At 54.6% G+C, this 20,325-nt stretch overlaps 3 protein-coding genes across 4 annotated transcripts; all 3 read right to left on the reverse strand.

The window, feature by feature from the left end:
• Nucleotides 1-4,190: 4,190 nt before the first annotated feature.
• On the reverse strand, nucleotides 4,191-4,910 carry LOC106866082 (actin cytoskeleton-regulatory complex protein PAN1-like). Its single transcript, XM_014898633.1, has 2 exons — nucleotides 4,869-4,910; nucleotides 4,191-4,766 (listed from the first exon to the last, which is right to left on the reverse strand). Exons 1-2 carry the CDS (start codon nucleotides 4,908-4,910, stop codon nucleotides 4,191-4,193), a joined length of 618 nt encoding a protein of 205 aa, XP_014754119.1.
• Nucleotides 4,911-5,176: 266 nt separating this feature from the next.
• Nucleotides 5,177-7,049, reverse strand: LOC100822029 (scopoletin glucosyltransferase). The gene has a single exon (XM_003569377.4). The coding sequence runs from the start codon at nucleotides 6,898-6,900 to the stop codon at nucleotides 5,398-5,400; it is 1,503 nt and encodes a 500-aa protein (XP_003569425.1). The 5' UTR covers nucleotides 6,901-7,049; the 3' UTR covers nucleotides 5,177-5,397.
• An 8,227-nt stretch (nucleotides 7,050-15,276) lies between these two features.
• Nucleotides 15,277-19,342, reverse strand: LOC100833993 (proline-rich receptor-like protein kinase PERK13). Of its 2 annotated transcripts, none has more exons than XM_014898258.2 (7): nucleotides 17,599-19,342; nucleotides 17,422-17,508; nucleotides 16,706-16,776; nucleotides 16,561-16,637; nucleotides 16,142-16,289; nucleotides 15,867-16,028; nucleotides 15,277-15,756 (listed from the first exon to the last, which is right to left on the reverse strand). In XM_014898258.2, the coding sequence occupies exons 1-7, from the start codon at nucleotides 18,857-18,859 to the stop codon at nucleotides 15,553-15,555; spliced, it is 2,010 nt and encodes a 669-aa protein (XP_014753744.1). In that variant the 5' UTR covers nucleotides 18,860-19,342; the 3' UTR covers nucleotides 15,277-15,552. The 2 variants fall into 2 exon arrangements, with proteins under 2 accessions (XP_014753744.1, XP_024314095.1); XM_024458327.1 differs by having other exon boundaries at nucleotides 15,619-15,756; nucleotides 15,867-15,954.
• Between the last annotated feature and the right edge of the window lie 983 nt (nucleotides 19,343-20,325).

The following is a 20,325-nucleotide window of genomic DNA, read 5'->3' on the forward strand; positions in this document are numbered from 1 at the left end:
CGAGGGCCAAGCCACCACACGATGCCCACCATGGACGTCCTTCCTCCCTTTCCAAAGGAAGCCACGACAGATCTTCTCCACGCCCTTGATGGTTTTCACCGGCAAGTCCAGTGCCATCATCGAGTGAACCGGCATCGCAGTGAGAGTAGATTTGACTAGGATGAGCCGGCCACCCTTGGATAAGAGAGGCACCTTCCACGAGGCCAGGCGCGACTCCACTCGGTCCACAAGCGGCGCAAGCTGGTCGCCGACTGCTTGCGAATCCCCAGGGGAAGACCCAGGTATGTGCACGGGAAGGCGCGAACCTCGCAACTCAGCTGTGAGCTCACCAGCTCATGCTACTCCTCGGAGCATCGAATCAGGTGAGCCGAGCACTTCGTGAAGTTCGTGCACAGACCAGAGGCCACCCCAAAGTCGCTGACGACGGCCGAGCACGCGTGGAGATCCTACAACGTGGGCCGCAGGAAGGTGACCACATCGTCCGCGAAGAGGGAGGTCCGGTGTCGAAGACCACCCGCCAACCGAGAGAGGATCCCTTCCTCCTCCGCCTTCACCAGAAGGTAGTGCAACACATCCATGACCAGGATGAAGAGCATGGGAGACAGCGGGTCCCCCTGCCGCAAGCCCCTCCTGTTGACGATCGTGTCGCCAAGGAACCCATTGAGAAGAACCCACGTCATGGCCGAAGAAAGAAGGCCACAAATCCACGCCCTAAAGCGGGCTCCGAATCCCTGGTACTCCAGAACCTCGAGCAGAAAGGCCCAATCAACGGTATCGAAGGCCTTAGTGATTTCAAGCTTGAGGAGGACAGTGTCGATCTTCAAAGCATGTAGCCTTCTCACCATCCCCTGGACGAGCATGAAGTTATCGTGCAAGCAACAACCCTTGATGAACGCGCTCTGGTGTGGTCCAACCAACATAGGCAGGTGAGGCGTGACCCGGTGGGCCAAGGTTTTGGGAAACAACTTTGCCACGTTATGGATGAGGCTGACCGGGCGAAAGTCGCAAACCTGAACGGCATCCTGCTTCTTTGGGAGAAGGGTGATAAGCGCTTGATTAACCCTATGCATTCCACGCGCGTCAAGCTGTGCCAGAGCACGGAAGACCGCCACCACGTCGTCCTTGACGACCTCCCAGCAGGCCACGAAGAAACGGCTAGAGAAGCCGTCCAGTCCAGGCGCTTTGTCGAGCTCCTGGGATCGGACAGCAGCCCAGATCTCCTGCTCCGTGAAGTCATCCTCCAACAAGCTAAGGTCGCAGCCCGGCACCTCGACGAAGTCCGGGTCGAGGGAGAAGCCCCTTTGGGGAGCATCTCCTAGCAAGGCCTGGAAAAACTCATCAACCGCGACCGCCTTGGCTTCATGCTCCAACACCAAGACGCCATCTACGAGCAAGTGGGACACAAAGTTTTTCCTCCTGCGGTGACTCGCATGCAGGTGGAAGAACTTGGTACACGCATCGCCCTCCCGAAGCCAAAGCAGCCAGGACCGTTGTCGCACAATCGTGCGCTCCAGGGAGGTGAGACCCAGCAACTTCCTCTTGAGAAGCCGGCGCAGCCCACGCTCCTCCTCCGACAAGGAGCGCAAATCAGTCGCCATGTCAAGTCTCAAAATGACCTCCGTGGCCACCGAAATCGGGAACTTCGTGTCGCCAATGAATCTATCACTCCAGCTTCTCAAGCACTTCGCCACAGCCCGAAGTCGACCATCCCGACACTTGAAGGGGTTGTGCACAGCCAGTCTTGAGTTCCAGGCTGCACGAACCACATCCAGAAACCCCTCAACCCGAGTCCAAAAGCTCTCGAAAATGAACCTCCGGCCTCGCAACAACTGGGCCTCCAAGCCCAACAACAGGGGACAGTGGTTCGAAGTGGATGTACTGAGGGCCGACAAGGAGTCCGGCCAACTCAAATCCCAGTCCACCGAGGAGAAGACCCTGTCCAGCTTCTCAAGCGTGGCATGTTCACGCTCGTTCGACCACGTGTATCGACAACCATTAAGGTACAACTCCTTCAGCTCCAGCTCCCTGATAGCACGCCGGAACTTGCCCATCATCCGCCGGTTGATGTTCTCATTGTTCTTGTCGCTAGGATCCACAATCGAGTTGAAATCCCCTGCAAGAACCCATGGCCCGGCATGGATATCCCTGATGTCCCTAAGCTCCTCTAAAAAGAGTAGCTTTTGTCGTCATCACTTTGTGGTCCGTAAACCCCAGTCAACCACCAGCCATCCTGCGCACCCGCCTTCACACAAAGCGTGACGGCGTTCTCGGTGATATGCGGATTAGTGAGGGACACCTCCACACTCTTCCATGCCACCAGGATGCCCCAAGTGTCCCCTCCGCCGGAAGGTACGCAAAGGAATCAAACCCCGGTCTGAGACACTCAGCCACAAGGTATAGAGAAATAACGCTTAATTTAGTTTCTTGAAGTCCTATTACATTAGCTCCAGAAGAAGCTACCACTTGTCTCACAGCCGTGCGTTTGGCCAGTGAATTAAGGCCACGCACACTCCACACCAACAGGCTTACATTCGGCTCTCTGACATTGTCGAGCCCACAATCCACGGCCCAAGGCCAACCACCCCAGGAGGAGTCAACCAACTATCACCCCATCGCCAGCTTCCTCAAGCGGCAGGGACTCATGCTCCCAGCCAAAGAGAGCCACAATGGCCGAGATCTGTGAATGATTGAGGGGTTTTGCGAAGAGCTGTGTGTAGGCCTGAAGCGCCTCCTCACCGATGCGCTCCCCCTCCCTCGCAATGCCCAAGCGGTGCATCCGCACCCGCTGCTGCCTGCTCACGCCGGCCGGCGAAGCCATCCGCCCAACAAGCCAGCGACTGCGACGGGGAGAGGAGGCCGCAACCGACTTCTTCCGCGTGCACCTTGGCGCAGGCCGAGCGAGGATGTGGGCCGTGGCCCGCCGAGTCAGCGCCTTAAAGCGCTCAACCCTTCCCTCGCTCGTCACCTGGGCGTCTGTCACCTCCACGCCCGGGCACGGCTCAGCAACCTTCGAATCAACCTCGGGCGACGCCGGCCATGCCGGCGAGCCGACCGGCGTTAAGCTCACCGTGAACATGCTCATGGCCGTCACGTCATTAGCCATGCCGGAAGCACACTCGTCCGGGCACTCCCCCAACGGAAGCGGGTCAGACTAGCTTGTGGCGGCGAACCGGATCCCTCCACGTCGGCCCGCACCGGAGACTCGAGGGAAGCCTCAAGCCGCATCGGGTCCGAGCCGTCCGACACCGTCGACTCCACCTTCGGAGACCCCGAGAGAACCGGCTCATCTGCAGACTCGTGGTAGAGATGAGCCGGTCGGAACTCCGGTGCCTCCGCCGAGAGGGGGCTGGAGGCGAATCCCACACCCCCCACCATCCTGCGGCGACCGTAGCTCTCCTCCCTTTGAGAGCGATCACCGAAGTCATCATAGTCCATGCGACTGCATGAGCAGGTGAAGGAGTTGCGCCTGGGCCCCTGCGCATCCCGGCCCGATCCAGGTATCCGCCGACGATCCCCGTTGTGGCCGCTGTCCCCGTCGTCCGATGGCCACTCATCCGAAGATGTGCGGTCCGTGAGCTCACCCACCTCGTCGGTCTGCATTAGGTGAATGAGCACGCTGTAATCAAGAAACTTGACCTCCGTGGGGACCAGCTGCTCCTAGGGCACGAGCAAGTAGTCCATCTCATCGTCCACGAAGCTCGGAGGCTCCTCGATCTGAAGGATCTTCTCCTGAGGAATCAACGACGGGTCGGCAGTTCAGGCAAAGACCCTGAAGCGACCCAAGTCGGCCTTAGAGGCCGTTTCCGACCCCAGTCGCTCCACCTTGCACGACGAGCCAAGAATCGCCACCGCCGACTCGTCGCTACACGCATGCGGTGGAATGCCCTCCAATTCCAAGTGCACACGGAACGGGAGGGTTCTCCCCACAGCCTTAGCGAAACCTGATCTAGGGAGCAAAGTTGAGAGTGAAGCCACGCCCTCCCACCACCTCGGCCGCCAAAACGGCATCCCGGACGGCCTTGGAGCGGAAGACGACTAGGAAGTCGTCCGGCCAAAACCGGTAAGTGGTGAAAGCACCTTCCAGCGCCAGGAATCGACTGCAAATTGCCGTCGTGACAGAAGAGAGTGGCACTTGCGGCCGCGTCCCGACCACCCGGACCACCAGTCTCCATGCCAAGGCAGCCTTCGCATCATCCACCGCCACCGTCCTCCGAATGATGCAAGTCTCCACTCAAGGGCACAGAGAAGCCGCACCCCGCGGCAGGGCTAGAGCCTCTGGCACCGCCGGCGGGGGGCACAGCCACGGGAGCCAGAACCGCCGCAACCACAGCCGCCGGGGGTGGGGCAGCCGCGCCCACTACCGGGGCCGCAACCACAACCACCGGAATCGGGGCAGCCGGCCCCTGCCGCACAAGAAGCGCCGACCCCGGACGCTGCCCACCACGGATTAGAGCCGGGCCTAGGGGAGGCGCGCCACGCACTGCTGCCGCCGATGCCGGAGGGGAGCGGGAGGGGGTACGCCTCGCCTTGCAGGCCCTCGTGACATGTCCCTCGCCCTTGCAGTGGAGGCACTTCGTAGGATTGGGGCAGAAGGCCGCGACATGGTCGCCGGCGAGGCAGTTGAAGCATAGGCCGGCAAGCTCGGCCGGCAGGTCCTGGCGCACCGTCGAGGCCGGCAAGGGGGCCTGGACGCGGCTCCGCTTCTTCCTGTTGGTCTTGAGGGTCCAGCCCTCCCCAGCCACAGCAAAAACAACAGCCGACGTGCCCTGTTCGGACCGAACTACCAAGGAGGCAATTCGTCAAACAGGTGGCGCGCACACCACGGGAGGCCCTCCCTAAGAGCAGCCCCCCCACCGGCGGGCTCCCACTGTGGAGAACCTCGCAGTAGGACTGCGCCGAGCCCTCCTCATCGGACGACGGACTTGCCGCCCTCCACCGTCACTCCATGGTCGACGCATGGGAAGAGGAGGCCATTAGGGAGGGGGGCAGGGGAAAGGGGAAGGACGGGAGGGGAGGAGGGAGGCGACGGGGGAGGGAGGGGAGGAGTCGGGAGGGGGCCGCCGGGGCCGAAGTGGCGGCCTGCGTGAGGTGGACGCCGTCGTCGGAGTGGCGCCGGCGGAGGAAGCCCTAGTCGCCTAGTCGCCCAGTCGCGTGTCAGGATTCCACATGTCACTCATTTGTTCATTAAACTATCTTCTCATATTCTTGATACTTGTGTCAAGGTTGTTACTTATGCAGGATACCACATCTTGGCCTTTTTATTCCACCTCAGTCAAAAATTAAAAAAGAGACTCTAAGTACCCTCATTAGAGAGCCCTTTGTATGGGGCAGGAGAGGAGGGAGGGAGCAGGCAATTATCAGTTGCGACGGCAACCGCAGCTTGAATCAGTTGTCGGATCATAATCCATCAGCCGTCCGGGCCCTCTCCACCTTGGCTGAACTCCTGCGGGCCATTAACTCCTCCATCAGCCGCCCAACATCATTGTACGAGGAACCACCGTTCTCCACCGCGGATCTTGCCTTAACACCGAGGTCCTTGGCCTTCTTCTGTATCGCGTCGCCCTCCTCGGTGTTACCCATCAATCTGCTGATGGATTCAGCGATCACCTCACCGCCGATCACCTCGTGTGTCTCCACAGACGACGCATAGTCCTTGGCGCCGATGCTGACACCCACCTTGAGCACCTCCACGATGAGCATCTCGTTGTTGAACTGATCTGCGTACCGCGGCCAGGTGACCATCGGCACGCCGGCGCTCACGGCCTCCAGCGTCGAGTTCCATCCACAGTGCGTCACGAAGCCGCCGAGGGCGGCGTGGTTCAGGATGAGCATCTGCGGCGCCCATCCCCGGACGATGAAGCCGCGTTCGCCGCGTTCCATCAGCTCGGCGAAGTCTTCAGGCATCCATTCTGAGGACTCGGCGCCCGCGCCACGGAGCACCCACACGAAATTCTTGCCGGAGAGATGGAGGCCGCGGGCGAGCTCTCGCAGCTCCCCTGTAGAGAAACTGGTGAGCGTGCCGAACGAGACGTACACCACGGAGTTGGCGTCCTTGGTGTCAAGCCACCGCAGGCAACTGTCGGCGTCTGGCGAGAGAGTGTTTGTGCCTCTCGCGGCCATGTCCTTGCTGGCTAGCCCGACCGGCCCGACGAGCCACGTGCGGCGACCGAGGGTCGTGTGGTAGTGCTCGACATACTCGGGCTCGAGCTCGTGGAAGCTGTTGAACAGCTCGCCGAAGCTCCTCTGGTCCGCGGCGTTGACGCTCTGGAAGAATTCCCAGTGGTCCGGCAGCTTTTTGGGGTCCATCATCTGGCTCCGCCTGAGCTCGACGCGGTGCGGCAGCCCCGGCAGGGCAACGAGGGCGTCGGGTTCGTCGGGGGCAGTCTCCAGCGGGTTGTTCCGAAGCATGCTGTCGCTGCAGGACCGCGCGAACATGCTGGTGCCGAGGAATCCCAGGCGCGGGATGCCGTGCTCCGCGGCGGCATCGACGGACCAACTGAAGAAGCTGTCGGAGACCACGGCGTCGAAGTGGGAGTGCACAGCCAAGAACCTGTCGAACGGCTCTCGGAGAAGCTTCACCGCTTCGTAGAACTTGTCACGGTCGCCCCGGGATGTAAGGGCCATGCCGTTCTCGACGCCCGCCGGGAGCCCGACATCAGGGAAAGGCACGACAGAGATCTCAATCTCTGGGAAGCCGGTGCCTTGCCGGGAAGCGTCGTTGGCCCGGTCAATGACTGAGCGGATGATGGCAGCGTTGACGGGCGTGGTAAGGATGGTGCACCGGACGCCGCGAGCGGCAAAGAGTGCGGCCATGTCGGCGATCGGAATGAGGTGGCCGTGGGCGAGGAACGGGAAGAACAGGATGTGCAGCGGCGGCTGCTGCTCGTCTTTCATAGCCATTGATGCGCCCCTTACGCTGATCTTCTTGTGACAACAACAGTAGCCGTGCTACCTTTTTGGGGTGGTTATCTTACGAGGATGGTGGAGACTCCGTATAAAGCAAGAATGGCAAGGAGGCACGCCCGGCAACTTTCAGAGTTACCAAGAAGAGAGCCGTGTATTTGTAGACCAAAATAATTGAGCTCTCGCTGTCGGATGCACCTAGGAAGATACCAGGCAAAAGCTTATCCTGACTTGGTGATCGCCGTCACCCAGATTTACTTGGGGTGCCGTTCAAGTTTTTGCACCTTCACATGCAAGATTCTGAACCGACGTTTGGTTTCATTTGTTTGATGGATATAGTTACATCTAACATTCTCGTAAGACGTAGACTAATTGATTTGCTCAATCTGCTATGGTCCTCTTGTGTTTTCTTGTACAGTACGACTTAGTGTTCAAAAGAAATTGCCCAGACAAATGGCTCAGAACTTCAGATAAGTACTCCGTAGTAGACTGGAGTACTAAATTATTGCAAAGTCACTGTCGGATGAGTAATGTTGACCAACGCCATCGTAATGGTAACTGAGTAAGGAAACAACATTCATCCTTAGGAGGTTTTATACAACCGAACTGCAAGGGCAGATTCGGAGCCTTTTCTATTTTCCTTTCCTAGCTTCTAGTCCTCGCACTTTCGGAGTCTCTCTTTCGGAGCACGTTCCTTGTTTCGTGACATTTCCTCGTCGTAATGCAAAGACATTGCCCCTGCTATTCTTTCATCAAAAACTAAATACTACTCCGTACCGGAGATCTTTGCATTCGGAGATCCAACCCAATCAGTGTTCAGTACATGCGTCCGGGTCCCCCTTTGACTGTTGCAACTTGGAAGCAAGCAGTCGGTCCAAGACTCTAGATGCATCACTTGCGGCAGTCTCTGAACATGGACGCGTCTTCACCGCTTAGGCCTCGTTTGGTCGTAGTGATTTATAATGTATTATTGGATATTATACACAGGGGAATTGGGTGAAAACACTTCATTAACCCAATATTTTTCTTCCGCCCCAATACTCTCTCCACTTTAATAGTCTCATCCGATCCCCTCGTTTGGCACACATGGTTAATTTGGTTGCAACTTCAGCACAAACTGACAGCAAGCAAGCTAGTTGCAATGCCCACAACACGAGCATGTACCAGCATGTAGAAGCTCTCACATGAGTCCGCAACAAGATTGTATCAAGGTTTATGCCCACAACACGAGCATGTACAAGCTTTCACGTGAGACATAAGTGCTTCAGGACAAAAATGATTCAAGCTACAGCTTTGGTGGGCTGACGCTTTCTGATGAACCTTGGCAGCGATCCGGCGAGGGAGAGGGCGGTGCTCTGGCCGGAAAGAATGAAGTTGGTATGGACATGAGAGTAAACGCGACCCGGCGGAGCAGAGAAGTAGCGGACGTACAGTATGGACCCCATATTCTCCACGGAGTCGCCGGCAGGAGCGAGCTGCGTGTGCTGCTGTGTGGTTGGCGAGCCCGCCTTGGCTGCGATCTGAGGAGAGTAAAAAACCCGAGGTAGGCTCGCGTCTCAAATACCCCTTGATTCCACGTGTTTTCTGACTTTTTACCCGGGCCGACACTAGTACAAACCCAATTGCCAAATGAGTCGTCGAGTGGATTTCAGTGTCTTAAACTGGACTGGTAACATACACGTGTTTTCGCCAAAATACCGGGCTGCCAAATGAGACCTTACGTGTAAACATCACTCGGGATGTTCGTGGATAATCAGGAGACTATTTTATTTTCTGAAACTGGAAATCACGCAGCTCATCTAGCTAGAATTTCTTTCCCTAAGGAAATTCAATACCTCGGTCTCTCTATTCTCGGGTATACAAAGAAGATACTTCATCAAACAAAGCTGAAACATTGACTTAGGAGTTGACTTTTTTTTATGGAAACCCCTTAGTAAACTGTGAGACAAAAATTTGAAACTTGCTGAAGGTAGTCATGCACCCACAACTCAACAACCACATCAAGAGATGTTTCTCGACTTGAGAGTTGACCATTGAGTACTTGCATCGTGGTCAGTAATGACAGAAAATCAGCTATGTCTAAGTCACTGTTGTTCCGAATAAACCTCTTTAAGAAGTAGACTACATGCACACCAAAGTTGTTAGAACTATCTGACTAAAGACTAGGTTATGGACTTTCATCTTGGAAGCTAATTAAGACCAAATATCAGCACAGAGACACCTCACCAACAAGAGGAGACATGTGTCGTTTCCAGATCCGACCAGTGACTATGAACGAAACGATGTTAAGCCACCATCGGGTCACCATGACTCTGATTGAAACCACCATGGTATCCTCCAGAATTAAACCATGGGGGCTACCTCCAAGACTTCGCCTAAGCGTGACCAGATCAATGGTATTCCACCTCATGAGTACAAAGGTAGATCGCACGAGCAAATGCATGGATTGACTAATTCAGATTCACTTGTGGGCATGCCAGCGCCACGAATGAGATTCCTACGCCATGTTACTGCCGAGCTTGGGGTTTTGCAGCCAGGGTGCCCAGGTCTAACCCTATGTTTTTTTTTTAGAATTACCTGTCATTACAGGTAAAATGCTTCGGATCATAGACACAAGGAATTACAAAGTAACCCTTATGACTAAGAATTACAATGAAATCTCTCGAAAACATATTCTCCATGGTATGATCAATCTTTGCAACGCGAAATATTCTCCAAGTTTCAACAAAAGAACTGCAATTAGACTAGAGCGCCAGCATCGCCACTCGTACCCCTGCACGAACTTGACTACCTTCAAAGGTTTCAAAAAGCCACTTGAATCACCCATCTAAAAAGATGAGAAGCCGTGAGCATTAAACGTACTTGGACCGCAAAATCTTCCCGAGAACGGCCAGGGAATGACTTCAAAGTCATAGAAGAAGCGTGAACTGAGCCTAACTCAGGTGATTTGGTTCCTTGTGGTGGATCAGATGGGTGTCATATTTCCCTGGATTATTCCAAAATTAACCGGCGCTATTCTTTCAGTGGTAGGTGACGTACGTCGACAGTGAGACGTTTGCGGTGACTTCGTCAATCCCTCAAGATCTATCGGCTCTGTCTTTCGGAGGTGCTCACTGGGGTAGAGTGTGCGTGTGTCTTCATCTCCGCTCTTCAGGCATCGACATTGACATTGCCCGCTCTTCATCTCCACCGGCATCGACAGGAGGAAGTATCCTAAGGGAAAGGCCGAGCGGTGAATGAGAAGTACCTTTGTGGGCGGAGGGAGATGGAGTCATAGAGGGCCGGCGCTAATTGTAGAGAGATACCAAGCTCCTAGGCCACATAATTCGGTAGTTTGGACAACCGCCTAGGATATCCATGCCTTCCTCCAAAGCTAGCAGGATAGCATAATCCCGATGCTCCTCGACGACGGAGTCCACCATCACACTCACTTGTGCGTCGTTCATGAGAATGCCGTGCACCAGTGGCGGTGATTGTCTGGGCATCAGGTGGCCAATGGCGCCTACAGGCTTCCTAGACTTGTCAACGTGGATATGACACTTCATCGGTGCCTGCGCGTAACAAGAAGAAGGCATATGTGTTTAAGATCTTTATTCATGAAGGTAAGGAGTGAAAAAGAGTTTGAAAAGATTGCTTACAAGGATGTTGTCGCTCGGACCCGGATCGTTATCCCGGCTGCCCTCACTTGGGGAAGGTTGGCTAGCGGGGGGGTTGTCCATGCTAGGAGCCGGGCTGTAACCTGGGGTGTAAGTGTCTTCGTCCTCCATACGTGTGTCGGAGGCGGCGCTGCTCTTCAGCGGGGGAAGAGGAGGAAGAGGAGGAAGGAGGTTCCTCAAACCTTCCACTCCTCCCCCGAGTATGGCACCAAGGGCAGAGTGGTCTTTGGCCAATGCCGACACCAAATGATGGACGGCTTGCACTGCATATTCCCCCGACACCTCTTGAGACACGATAGATGCCTGCTCTCGCGCCTCCGCCTTAGCTTGTTCTATTGTCTCAGAAGAAGCGGAGAGATTTTTCTGGACCCTGCTTCGCTTCGGAGCAGGCGGGAAATAATCATCCCAGCAGGCCTCTTCGCCTTCTCCTAGAACACGGCCCATGTGCTCCGCCTTTTGCAAGCCGGCGGTCACAGCCGACTCCCAACTCTTGCTCTGCATGGAGTTGTCGAAGGTTTCTGACCTCTTGCTCTCCTCCCATTTGTGGGCATTTTCCTGTTATCATATAAGACAGGACGTGAGTCTATATGGATCAGGAGTGTCATAATTAACGCCAAAAACAACTAAATGCACATGAACCCTTACCGTAAAAATTTTAACAGGCGGCGGCATTGGCTCAATGCCCGCCCACTCCTCGGGTGTCGTGTGCTGACGTGCATATTCTCTAGCACGTTGGTCCTCCAGCATGTCATGCACTAGAGGCACCCTGCCTGCCGCCTCGAGAATTCGGTCCTGCTTGCGCCAAACCTTCTTCTTCCCCTCTTTCCCTGCACTCCCTAGCCTGTGGTTCAACAAGCGCAGCGCCCTCATGCGTTCACTCTTCGCAATGAAGGCAGGGTCAGACGATTCCTTCTTGAACTTTTCCCATTCGGCCTCATCAGTTACCGACGGCCATTTCTTCTTGATGATCTCATAGGGTTTGTCCATCCACTTTCTAGCGGTGGTTTTCCAATTAGCAAGTCCATTGCGGACTGCTATGTTGATGGCCGCTAGGAATCGCTCGCGCCACTCGTCGGTGACTTGGAACCTCCTTGCAACGTCCACGATGCACGTGTCTCTAACGACTTGGGAGATGTCACTCCACTCGTCGGTGATCTTGCAATACTTGCATGCAACGGCTCCACAGGTCATTGCGAAGGCCTTCTGTGCCCTCTCAGGCGACTCCAGACGGCCTCTCTCACAGTGCCGGGTGACCACGTAACAGAACTCCTTCAAGTCGTGGCTCCCCCTCGGCGTCTTCTTCCTTTGCTTCTTAGCGGGGGTTTCAGAAGGTTGCGGGTTACTTTCTTCCACCCGTCGCTCGTTGTTGCGCTCTTCTGAATGAGAGCTACCTGAGCCAGAGCTGGCAATTTGCTCTCCCGATGAAGACTCTTCATCGACACGATCTACCTCCTCCCGATCAAGAACTGGTTTCTGGCTACTCTTGCCCATTTCGTACCTATGCCATCAAAACCATCAAATATATATCGGCCGAAAATTTCGGAATGACCTGTATATGCTAAAAAAACTAGCTAATTTTCTCTACTAGGAGCTCGAAACTTGCATAAAAAACACACTCGCATATGTACCCCCTCGGCACGATGGCCGGCCCCTTCTCCAACAACCCGACACGATGGTCGGGCCCACAATTCACATATAAGATCCATATCATGTATAGCATATATGACAACATCTTATATATGACAGCATGTATCTATGACAGCATCTAATATATGTGTAGCATTTAAAACACCTAAAATGGCATGTATTTCTTCGCAGCTATACAACAGCATGTATTTCTTCGCAGCTATAAAATTGTACTAACCAACACCTATACAGCAGCAAGATCAATAAACCACAGGTGCAAGATCAATAAACACCTATACAGCAGCAGTAATTGGGCCAAACGAACAAGAATACCACATTAAAACCCAATGTCCACTGCTTGGACCAAGCTAAATGATTTGAATTAACAGCAAGAAACTACAATGATTTGAATTTACAGCAAGAAACTACAATGCTAACCCTAACCCTAAATCCTAACCCTAAATTAACAAGAAACTACACTGCTAACCCTAATCCTAAATCCTAACCCTAAATCAAAGGAGAGGGAGGGAGGCAGAGGAGAAGGAGGCAGAGGTGCGCACCTGTGGTTGAGGGAGACGGCGGCGCGCGCTCGGGGAGGAGGGAGACGGCGGCGCGGGGTGGCGGCGCTCGGGCGAGGACGACGCGGGGTGCTCGGGCTTGGGCTCGGGCTCGGGGTCGACGGCGGCGTGGTGGCGGCGCTCGGGGAGGAGGGAGACGGCGCTCGGGCTCGGGGTCAACGGCAAGGACGCCGGTGGCGGCGCTCGGGGAGGAGGAAGACGGCTGAGGAAGACGGCGCGGGCTCGGGGACGGCGGCGGCGTCGGGCTCAGGGCACGGAGGAAGACGGCGCGGCGTCAGGCTCGGGGCGGCGCGGGCTCGGGGACGGAGGCGGCGGCGCCACGAAATACCGGCAGGGCTTCGCCCGGGGAAAGCAACGGCCCACAGTTGGTCTGCTAGGAAAGCGATGCCCAGGCGAGGAAAGTGACGGGCTAGGGTTTCAGCCGCTCGCTTTTATATGCCGACCCACATCAGTGGCGGTCGCGTAACCGCGCGACCGTTACTGATGATCACCCACACATCAGTAACGGGCGGGAGGCTTAGCAACCGTTACTGATGTGATTACATAAGTAACGGGCGGAAAAGCTACCGACCGTTACTGATGTGTGGGTGATCATCAGTGATGGTTTCACACATAATTTCATCACATAATTCATGCATTTCTCTAGTACAAATTTCACACATAATTTCATCACATGCATACAAATTTCAAAAAATTCATCACATTCATACAAATTTCACACATAATTTCATCACATGCATACAAATTTCATCACATGCTAGGGACAAGATCTCATCGCATATGTGGATCATTAGATGGACCATGATATCGAAGAATGATGGAGGGAAGAACATCTCGAGCTCGCACAGAATCTGTATCATCCTATCCTTCAGTATCTGGCATCGTCTAATGGTGATTGACTTCTGTGAGATGCTGTCAAAGAAGTCAAAAAGCTTCACGATTGTCTCCCTTACGTGCGGCTCCATGATACCTCTGATTGCGACTGGAAGTAACTGAGTGAGTATGACATGGTTGTCGTGAGACTTCATGCCAGATAACTTGTGACTCTTCATGTCAACTAGATGCTTGATGCTCGACGAGTAGTTCGATGGGACTTTAATGCCCTGCAGGCACTGGCATATCCTATGCAACTAGTCTTTGTATAGGTTGTAACATGCAAGACGACACCGCGTGGTCACCGTCACGAAACCATTCTTGTTGGCTGCCGACACTTGATTTTTGCCCCACAACTCTTTCCTGATAAAAATGAGTTCTAGGTCCTTCCGTGCATTGGGTCCATCTTTCGTCTTCTTTGGAACGTTCATCAGCAACCCCAGCCCGCTGTCGCATACATTTTTCATCCAGAACGTTGGATGCAGAACGTTAAGGACGCGAGGTTTTCTTCGCCAGCTCCATCATACAAGGGTGTGTTTGCGTCCTCCAACAATTTTTTGAACTGAGCAGACTCTGCCTCATCTTCGGGGTCCTCCAGCTGCTCCCGTAGGTACGGGTCATCTAGCATTTCGGCAATCCAAAAAGACCGTCCATTCGGTTATCCATCGAGCATTGATTCTTTCCTTGGCGTACATCCAAGAACGGTCCTTCGATCTACAACACAATACACAAGAAAACAAACAAAACAAATAGTTAGCCTAATCATTGACAAGGGGATTAAGGTGTTAATTAACCGAAGCTAACTAATGATTTGAAATTATAGACATTTGGAGAGAAATTGGAGGCCGGCGAGAAAGATCGGGAGGGAGAGAGAGCTCACAAACGAGAGGGAAGCTCCGGGCGACGACGAGGAGGCGCCGCATTTTGGCCGGCGGCCGCAGAGCTCAAAAATTTGAAATTGGGGAACTTCGGAGAGAAATTGGAGGCCGGCGAGAGAGATCGGGAGGGAGAGGGAAGCTTCGGGGTCGAGAATCGGAGCTCGCCGGCCGCCGGAGCTCGAAAAATGGAGCTCGGCGGCCATGGCCACCCGCCGGCCATGGAGGCGGCGCCGCCGGCACGGGGGAGTGGGGGGAGAGAGGAGGAAGGGGGAGGGAGGAGGGACTACCTGGGGGGGCTCGCCGGCGGCCATGGCGCCGTCGGGGAGCACCTCGCCGTCGCCGGAAGTGAAGGGGCCGCAACTGGTCCATTATGACGCGCGGCGCGACCAGCTGCGGCTCTGCCCAGCGTATTTAAACCGCGACGATTATCAGTGTCGGTCGGGATTTGCACGACCGTTACTGATAATCGTTGGCACATCAGTAACGGTCGCGCTCGGCCGACCGTTACTGATGAATTGTTCATCAGTGGCGGTCGCTTCTTAGCTGACCACCACTGATGTAACTCGCGAGCTATGATTATTTATCAGTGGCGGTCACCTCGCGCGACCGCCACTGATGTGTGGCTGGGCGGGGATGGGCAGAGCCTGCTCGGTTCATCAGTAACGGTCGCGGCCGCGACCGACACTGATGTTGTTCATCAGTAACGGTCGCGACGGACCCGTTACTGATGTTCCGTTGCATATAGACCGTTTTGTAGTAGCGTAGGTGAAAGTTGTCATGGTTGAGCTGCAAATGCCAAAGCTTTGCTCTATTTGAAGCCATAGGTACATGCATTTGCACACAACAACGCAGACAACCAAGCTTAGAAAACTGTCCTCCAAGCTGAATCGCTTCCGTGCAGCGCGGCGCGCTTGACCACGCCAGCTCCTGATCTGCCTTCCATATGTATAACCCGAGTTCGGTGTCCGATGGCGTTCGAGGCAGCTTTGCAGCAGGATTTGACCGGCCGGCGAACCGAGTTTGCTGATTCGATGGGTCTCATCGTCCGGCTGCTGTCCTCTGTTGCTCGTCTTCCTCGGAGAAGCCGTACTCTGCGGTGTTGAGGTCGTTTCCGAACGCCATCCGCCGGAAGAGCTCGATGTCTTCCGAGTATTGGCCCGACTCGTACGCCGTGCTATGCCCGAGCTTGACGCCGTTGGTCAGATCCGTCGAGCTGCTGTCCACGTCCAGAGATCGCCACACCTGATTCCACGGTACACATATTTTATCCCACGAACGACTCAGAGGAACGAAGGGTAGCTGGATGATGCTGAAATCTTGTGGAGACGATTCATCTGGCATTACTGATTTACCTGCACCATCTTCGGTCTCTTGGTGCCGGAGTGCCTAATGCAAGCGGCAGCTGACTCCACCATCCTTCTCATCTCGGTCTTGGAGTACCTGCACTCCAGCGCAGGGTCAGCGAGTTCCCTGAAGTCGTCCGTCTCCAAGGCGTCCACGAGGACAGGCCGAGCCTGCAACGTGCACAGATTGGGCAACATGATCAACTTTACTACCCAGTCTGCAACGAGACAGGATAAGATTATAAATTTCCCGTCTCACGCGACACAGCATTTAGTGCACATACCCATTCTACTAAGCTTTCTTCTCCAAGGGGTTGAGACGAATCTACAGGCTTCCGCCCAGTGATAAGCTCCAAGAGCACCACCCCGAACGAAAACACGTCGGATCTGTCGGTCAGCTTCCCGCTTGATGCGTATTCGGGTGCCATGTACCTGTGTAGCAATGCCACCTTGTAAGAGACGGATTTGGCAGTAGTCGTTTCACTTCAGCGAACATGGCCTTCTTTTCGCGCCAAATATAGAGCGGGCGTGCTCTTCTTGGGCTGGCTAGACTCGATTAGGCCCAGACAGGCCCATAAGTAGTAACCTGACTACCCAAGATAGATCGGTGCGGCTCAATCTGTGCCGTTTTTTTTGTGTGCCGGGTTCATTCTATGCATCATGACGGGCCACGGAAAAATCTGCATTAGCACGAGGTGCTTACCCGAATGTACCCATCACGCGCGTGGAGACATGAGTCATAGAATCATTGGTCAGCTTAGCAAGACCAAAATCTGCAACCTGCCAAAGCCAAGAAATCAATCATCAGTTACATGGATGGAAGATGAATTTGTGCTAGGTGCATATACCTTCGCCTCGAAGGCGTCATCCATGAGAATGTTGGCCGACTTGATGTCCCGATGTATAATCCTAGGATGGCCTGCCAAATTGGGAACGAAACAGGTTACTGAATAGTTGCAGGGAAAGAAACGGAGGAACGCACGCATGAATCCGCATGGCAACGGGGACGAAACCCGCCAGACAGTGGCTGTTCAAACCCGTCCCCACGACCTTCATCACAGACCCGTCCCCGTCCCCGGTCGAGGGTTTCACTTTTCTCCTGGCCCCGTCCCAATCGGGTTTTTCATCCCCGTCGGGGAATCCGAACCCGCTACCATTTCAGCATAAAGCCAAATTTGCAGCAGCAACATAAATGAAAAACAACCCGTTTTAGCACCAAGATAAGACAAAACATTATAATTTAGCCACCATTTCACACATATAACAATATCATATAGTTCTCACATATAACAACACCATTTGGGATAGAAATATGGGTTGTACCGAACCATTTTTATGGGGCATACTGAGTTTTCGTGGGTTTCACGGGTACCGGGTTCAGGGAGTGCTGGACCGGGTTTGAACCCGTGAAACTTGCTGGGTTTCACTTTTGACCCATGAGCAAACCCACGGGGATTGAATTTGACCCAAACCCGTTCCCTAATGGGTAAAAACCAGTGGGTTTTCGGGTTTCGGGGCCCCATTGCCATCTTGACGCATGGAAAAAAAACAAACTGTCACCTACAGTCTTGGTGCAAGTATGTCAATCCACGGGCCGATCCGATCGCGATCTTCATCCGCTTCGGCCAATCCATCACGGGCCGTCCTTTCCCTGCACATCACATTAACAGCACCAATCACGCCACGAGCCCACGAGACGCCGTTGCACAAGAAGTATAGTAGGCCCAAGAAGCTGACCGACCGTGCAGGTGGTGCTCGAGCGTGTTGTTGCAGACGAACTCGTAGACGAGGAGGCGGTGGTTCTCGGTGACGCAGTAGCCGACGAGCGTGACGAGGTGCCTGTGGTGGATGCGGCTGATGATCTCCACCTCTGCGCGGAACTCCTTCTCCCCTTGCCCGCCGCCCACCTTGAGCTGCTTCACCGCCACGCGCCGTCCGTCGCCCAGCGCGCCCATGTACACCTTCCCGAACCCGCCCTCGCCGATGACGTTCTCCGCCGAGAACCCGCCCGTGATGCCCGCCAGCTCGTCGTACGTGAACCACGACTTGGACCCGGAGAAGTCGTACGAGCCCGTCTCGCTCGGCGACGGCGCCGCCGGCCCGCTCGACACGTACTCCGGCGACGCCACGCCACGCGCCGGCACCACGACGGTCCTCTTGCGCATGGGCATGGGTGGACGCCGTTTGTCGTTGTTCTCCCGGTTGGTGACGCACGCCACCATGAAGAGCGAGGCCAATGCCATGAGGAACCCGCCCACGGCGACCCCGACGAGCACCCCGTTTGGCACGGTGATAGCCGAACCTCCCGATGGAGGTGCCAAGGGCGGTGGAGGTGGACTCGCGGCCGTGGGTTTGGTATGTGGAGGGCTCTGCCACGTGCCGGCAGGAGGTCCCGAGGCCGGCATAATCACTGTCACGCCCGAAGGCAGCAATTGTGATGTGGAGGGAGGGGACGGGGTCCCTGGAGCTGGCGGCGTCTGACCTCTGGTGGTGGCCGGCAAAGAAAAGCGCGTCCCAGGTGAAGCCGACGCCGCACCGGAGGGAGACGGAGGGGTCGGGGTGGCCGGTGCGGGGATCTCTGGTTGCGAAGGTGGCGGCGACGCCGATGTCGATGCCTCGGGTGGTGTCGGTGACGCAGGCGGCGGAGACGAGCGTTGGGGAGGTGAAGATGGCGGGGGAGATGAGGGTGAGGGTGACCGGCTTGTCTGCGGGGGCGAGGGCGGGGGCGAAACCGGAGGAGGTGGGGACGGTGTGGGTGACTTGCCCGGCGGAGGCGATCCGCTCGTCTTCGGTGGATCCTTTACCAAAAATTGTTCGAAAGTCGCACTGCTGCTGTTCTGACCGGAGGGTGAAGGAGGAGGCGGAGACGGTATGGGCGGCGGAGGAGATGAGGGCGGCGGCGGCGGCGGCGAGGTTGACGACTTCGGCGGGGGCGGCGGCGGACCCCCGGCGGGCGCGGAGGCCAAGCGCTCGGCCGATTCCAGGAGACGAACGCGCGGCATCTTAAAGCCGCGCGTCGAACTGAGTCGTCACCGATGCCGACGCGTTCCGAGCTGGGACCCCCTAGAGAAGCAAGAATCGCATCCGGCGCGTCGGCGCGGTCGGCAGCCAGGCTCTCACAACGGCATTGGCACGGCAGACCGATGGAAGCAAACGTGGAGCGCGCGCCAATGGAGACGACGGAATGTGCGCCTCGCCTTGCGAAGAAGACGGGCGCAGGGTAATAGTATGTCGTTCTGCCTTTTCCGTTTCCTCCTTCCGTCAGATTTATTTTTCTCTGGCATTTTTTGGATGGGTGGAGGAGGAACAGAGCAGCTGCTTCTGCAGGGGGAAGCCGGCCTGTCCGAAAAATCAGGGCAGCCTTACGAGGAAACCGGCGGCAACCTGATCGTGTGCTGGAGTTTAACTGCAAGGTACTCCTACATGCTAAGACACTGTTTGAAATTTAGTTCAGTTTGGTGAGTTTGCAGCAAAGAATCGATCACGATGGCATCTCTAATGATTTCGTATATGTTTACTTTGTAAGTTTTTTTTAAATTGAATCTTTTATTGATCTCAACGGCGTACCAATTGATACACAAAGAGTATTGAATAGATAGAAAATTAACAACTTTAGGAGCATGAGAAAAACAAATTTGTATGTTAACTTGTAAGTAAAAGTGTCAGTGTCATCAGCTAACAATACGACAACATACAAGTACTCCAAAAAAGTATAAGTTGCCCAATATTAGGGGATACAGAAGTTTGATGTCAATTCCAAATTGGAGTTGGTGCGTGACTTATTTCTTTTTAAAACGTATTGTGCTTGACTTGTACTCCGTAATCGATAAATACGGAGTACAACATACTACTCCGTGCAAGCGCTCTCTCTCTTCCTTTGTCACATCATTGTCTTGGCAAACTTACCGACGGTGCCGTAAGCAGAAGCTGGATTCCACCAATAGAAACAATGCTCGATTGCTAGGAAGTCGGAATCTAGCAACATTTTGCTGCTTGGCCCGCAAGGCAGTCTGGTCTTCATGCAGAAGGGAAGCTTATTAGAATATTCTTTAATCCCATTCCACAAATAATAACTTTGGAACATGCAAAGATAGTGACTAGCAAGGGCTAGGCTCTAGCATTCTGCCCATGGAAGGTTCTGCATGGGACCCGCGCCACTTAGTCCGAGCTAGCTTGCTTACCGAGGCTCAGTTTGGTATTACCGAACTGTGCTACGTTGAACTTATTTTATAATTTGTTGTGAAAAAAACAAATACAAAAATAAAGAAAAATTGGTTAGTCAAACACGAAAATAGTGAAATATGTTTGAAAAAATAGATTGTAATAATTCACTGGAATGCCAAACGAAACCTTACCCATTATTTTCAACCCAACTCATGAGGATTATATCGGATTTATCGGGATAGTGTTCTGGCAGGGTCAAAGCAAAAAACTGAATGGCAGCCATGATTAAACTATTCTCCATCCT

This window comes from Brachypodium distachyon, chromosome 2, assembly GCF_000005505.3.
Source record: "Brachypodium distachyon strain Bd21 chromosome 2, Brachypodium_distachyon_v3.0, whole genome shotgun sequence".
Classification (NCBI taxonomy): Eukaryota; Viridiplantae; Streptophyta; class Magnoliopsida; order Poales; family Poaceae; genus Brachypodium; species Brachypodium distachyon.

Bases quoted from the DNA above. Each gene is read 5' to 3' on its own strand.
- LOC100822029 (XM_003569377.4), bottom strand. From the start codon at position 6,900: ATGGCTATGAAAGACGAGCAGCAGCCGCCGCTGCACATCCTGTTCTTC.
- LOC106866082 (XM_014898633.1), bottom strand. From the start codon at position 4,910: ATGAGGAGGGCTCGGCGCAGTCCTACTGCGAGGTTCTCCACA. The intron at 4,767-4,868 runs GTGGGAGCCCGC...CGGTCCGAACAG, and splicing joins CTACTGCGAGGTTCTCCACA to GGCACGTCGGCTGTTGTTTT.
- LOC100833993 (XM_014898258.2), bottom strand. From the start codon at position 18,859: ATGCCGCGCGTTCGTCTCCTGGAATCGGCCGAGCGCTTGGCCTCCGCG. The intron at 17,509-17,598 runs GTCGGTCAGCTT...TGTGATGTGCAG, and splicing joins GCTCGAGCACCACCTGCACG to GGAAAGGACGGCCCGTGATG. The intron at 15,757-15,866 runs GTAAATCAGTAA...CCGTGGAATCAG, and splicing joins AGAGACCGAAGATGGTGCAG to GTGTGGCGATCTCTGGACGT.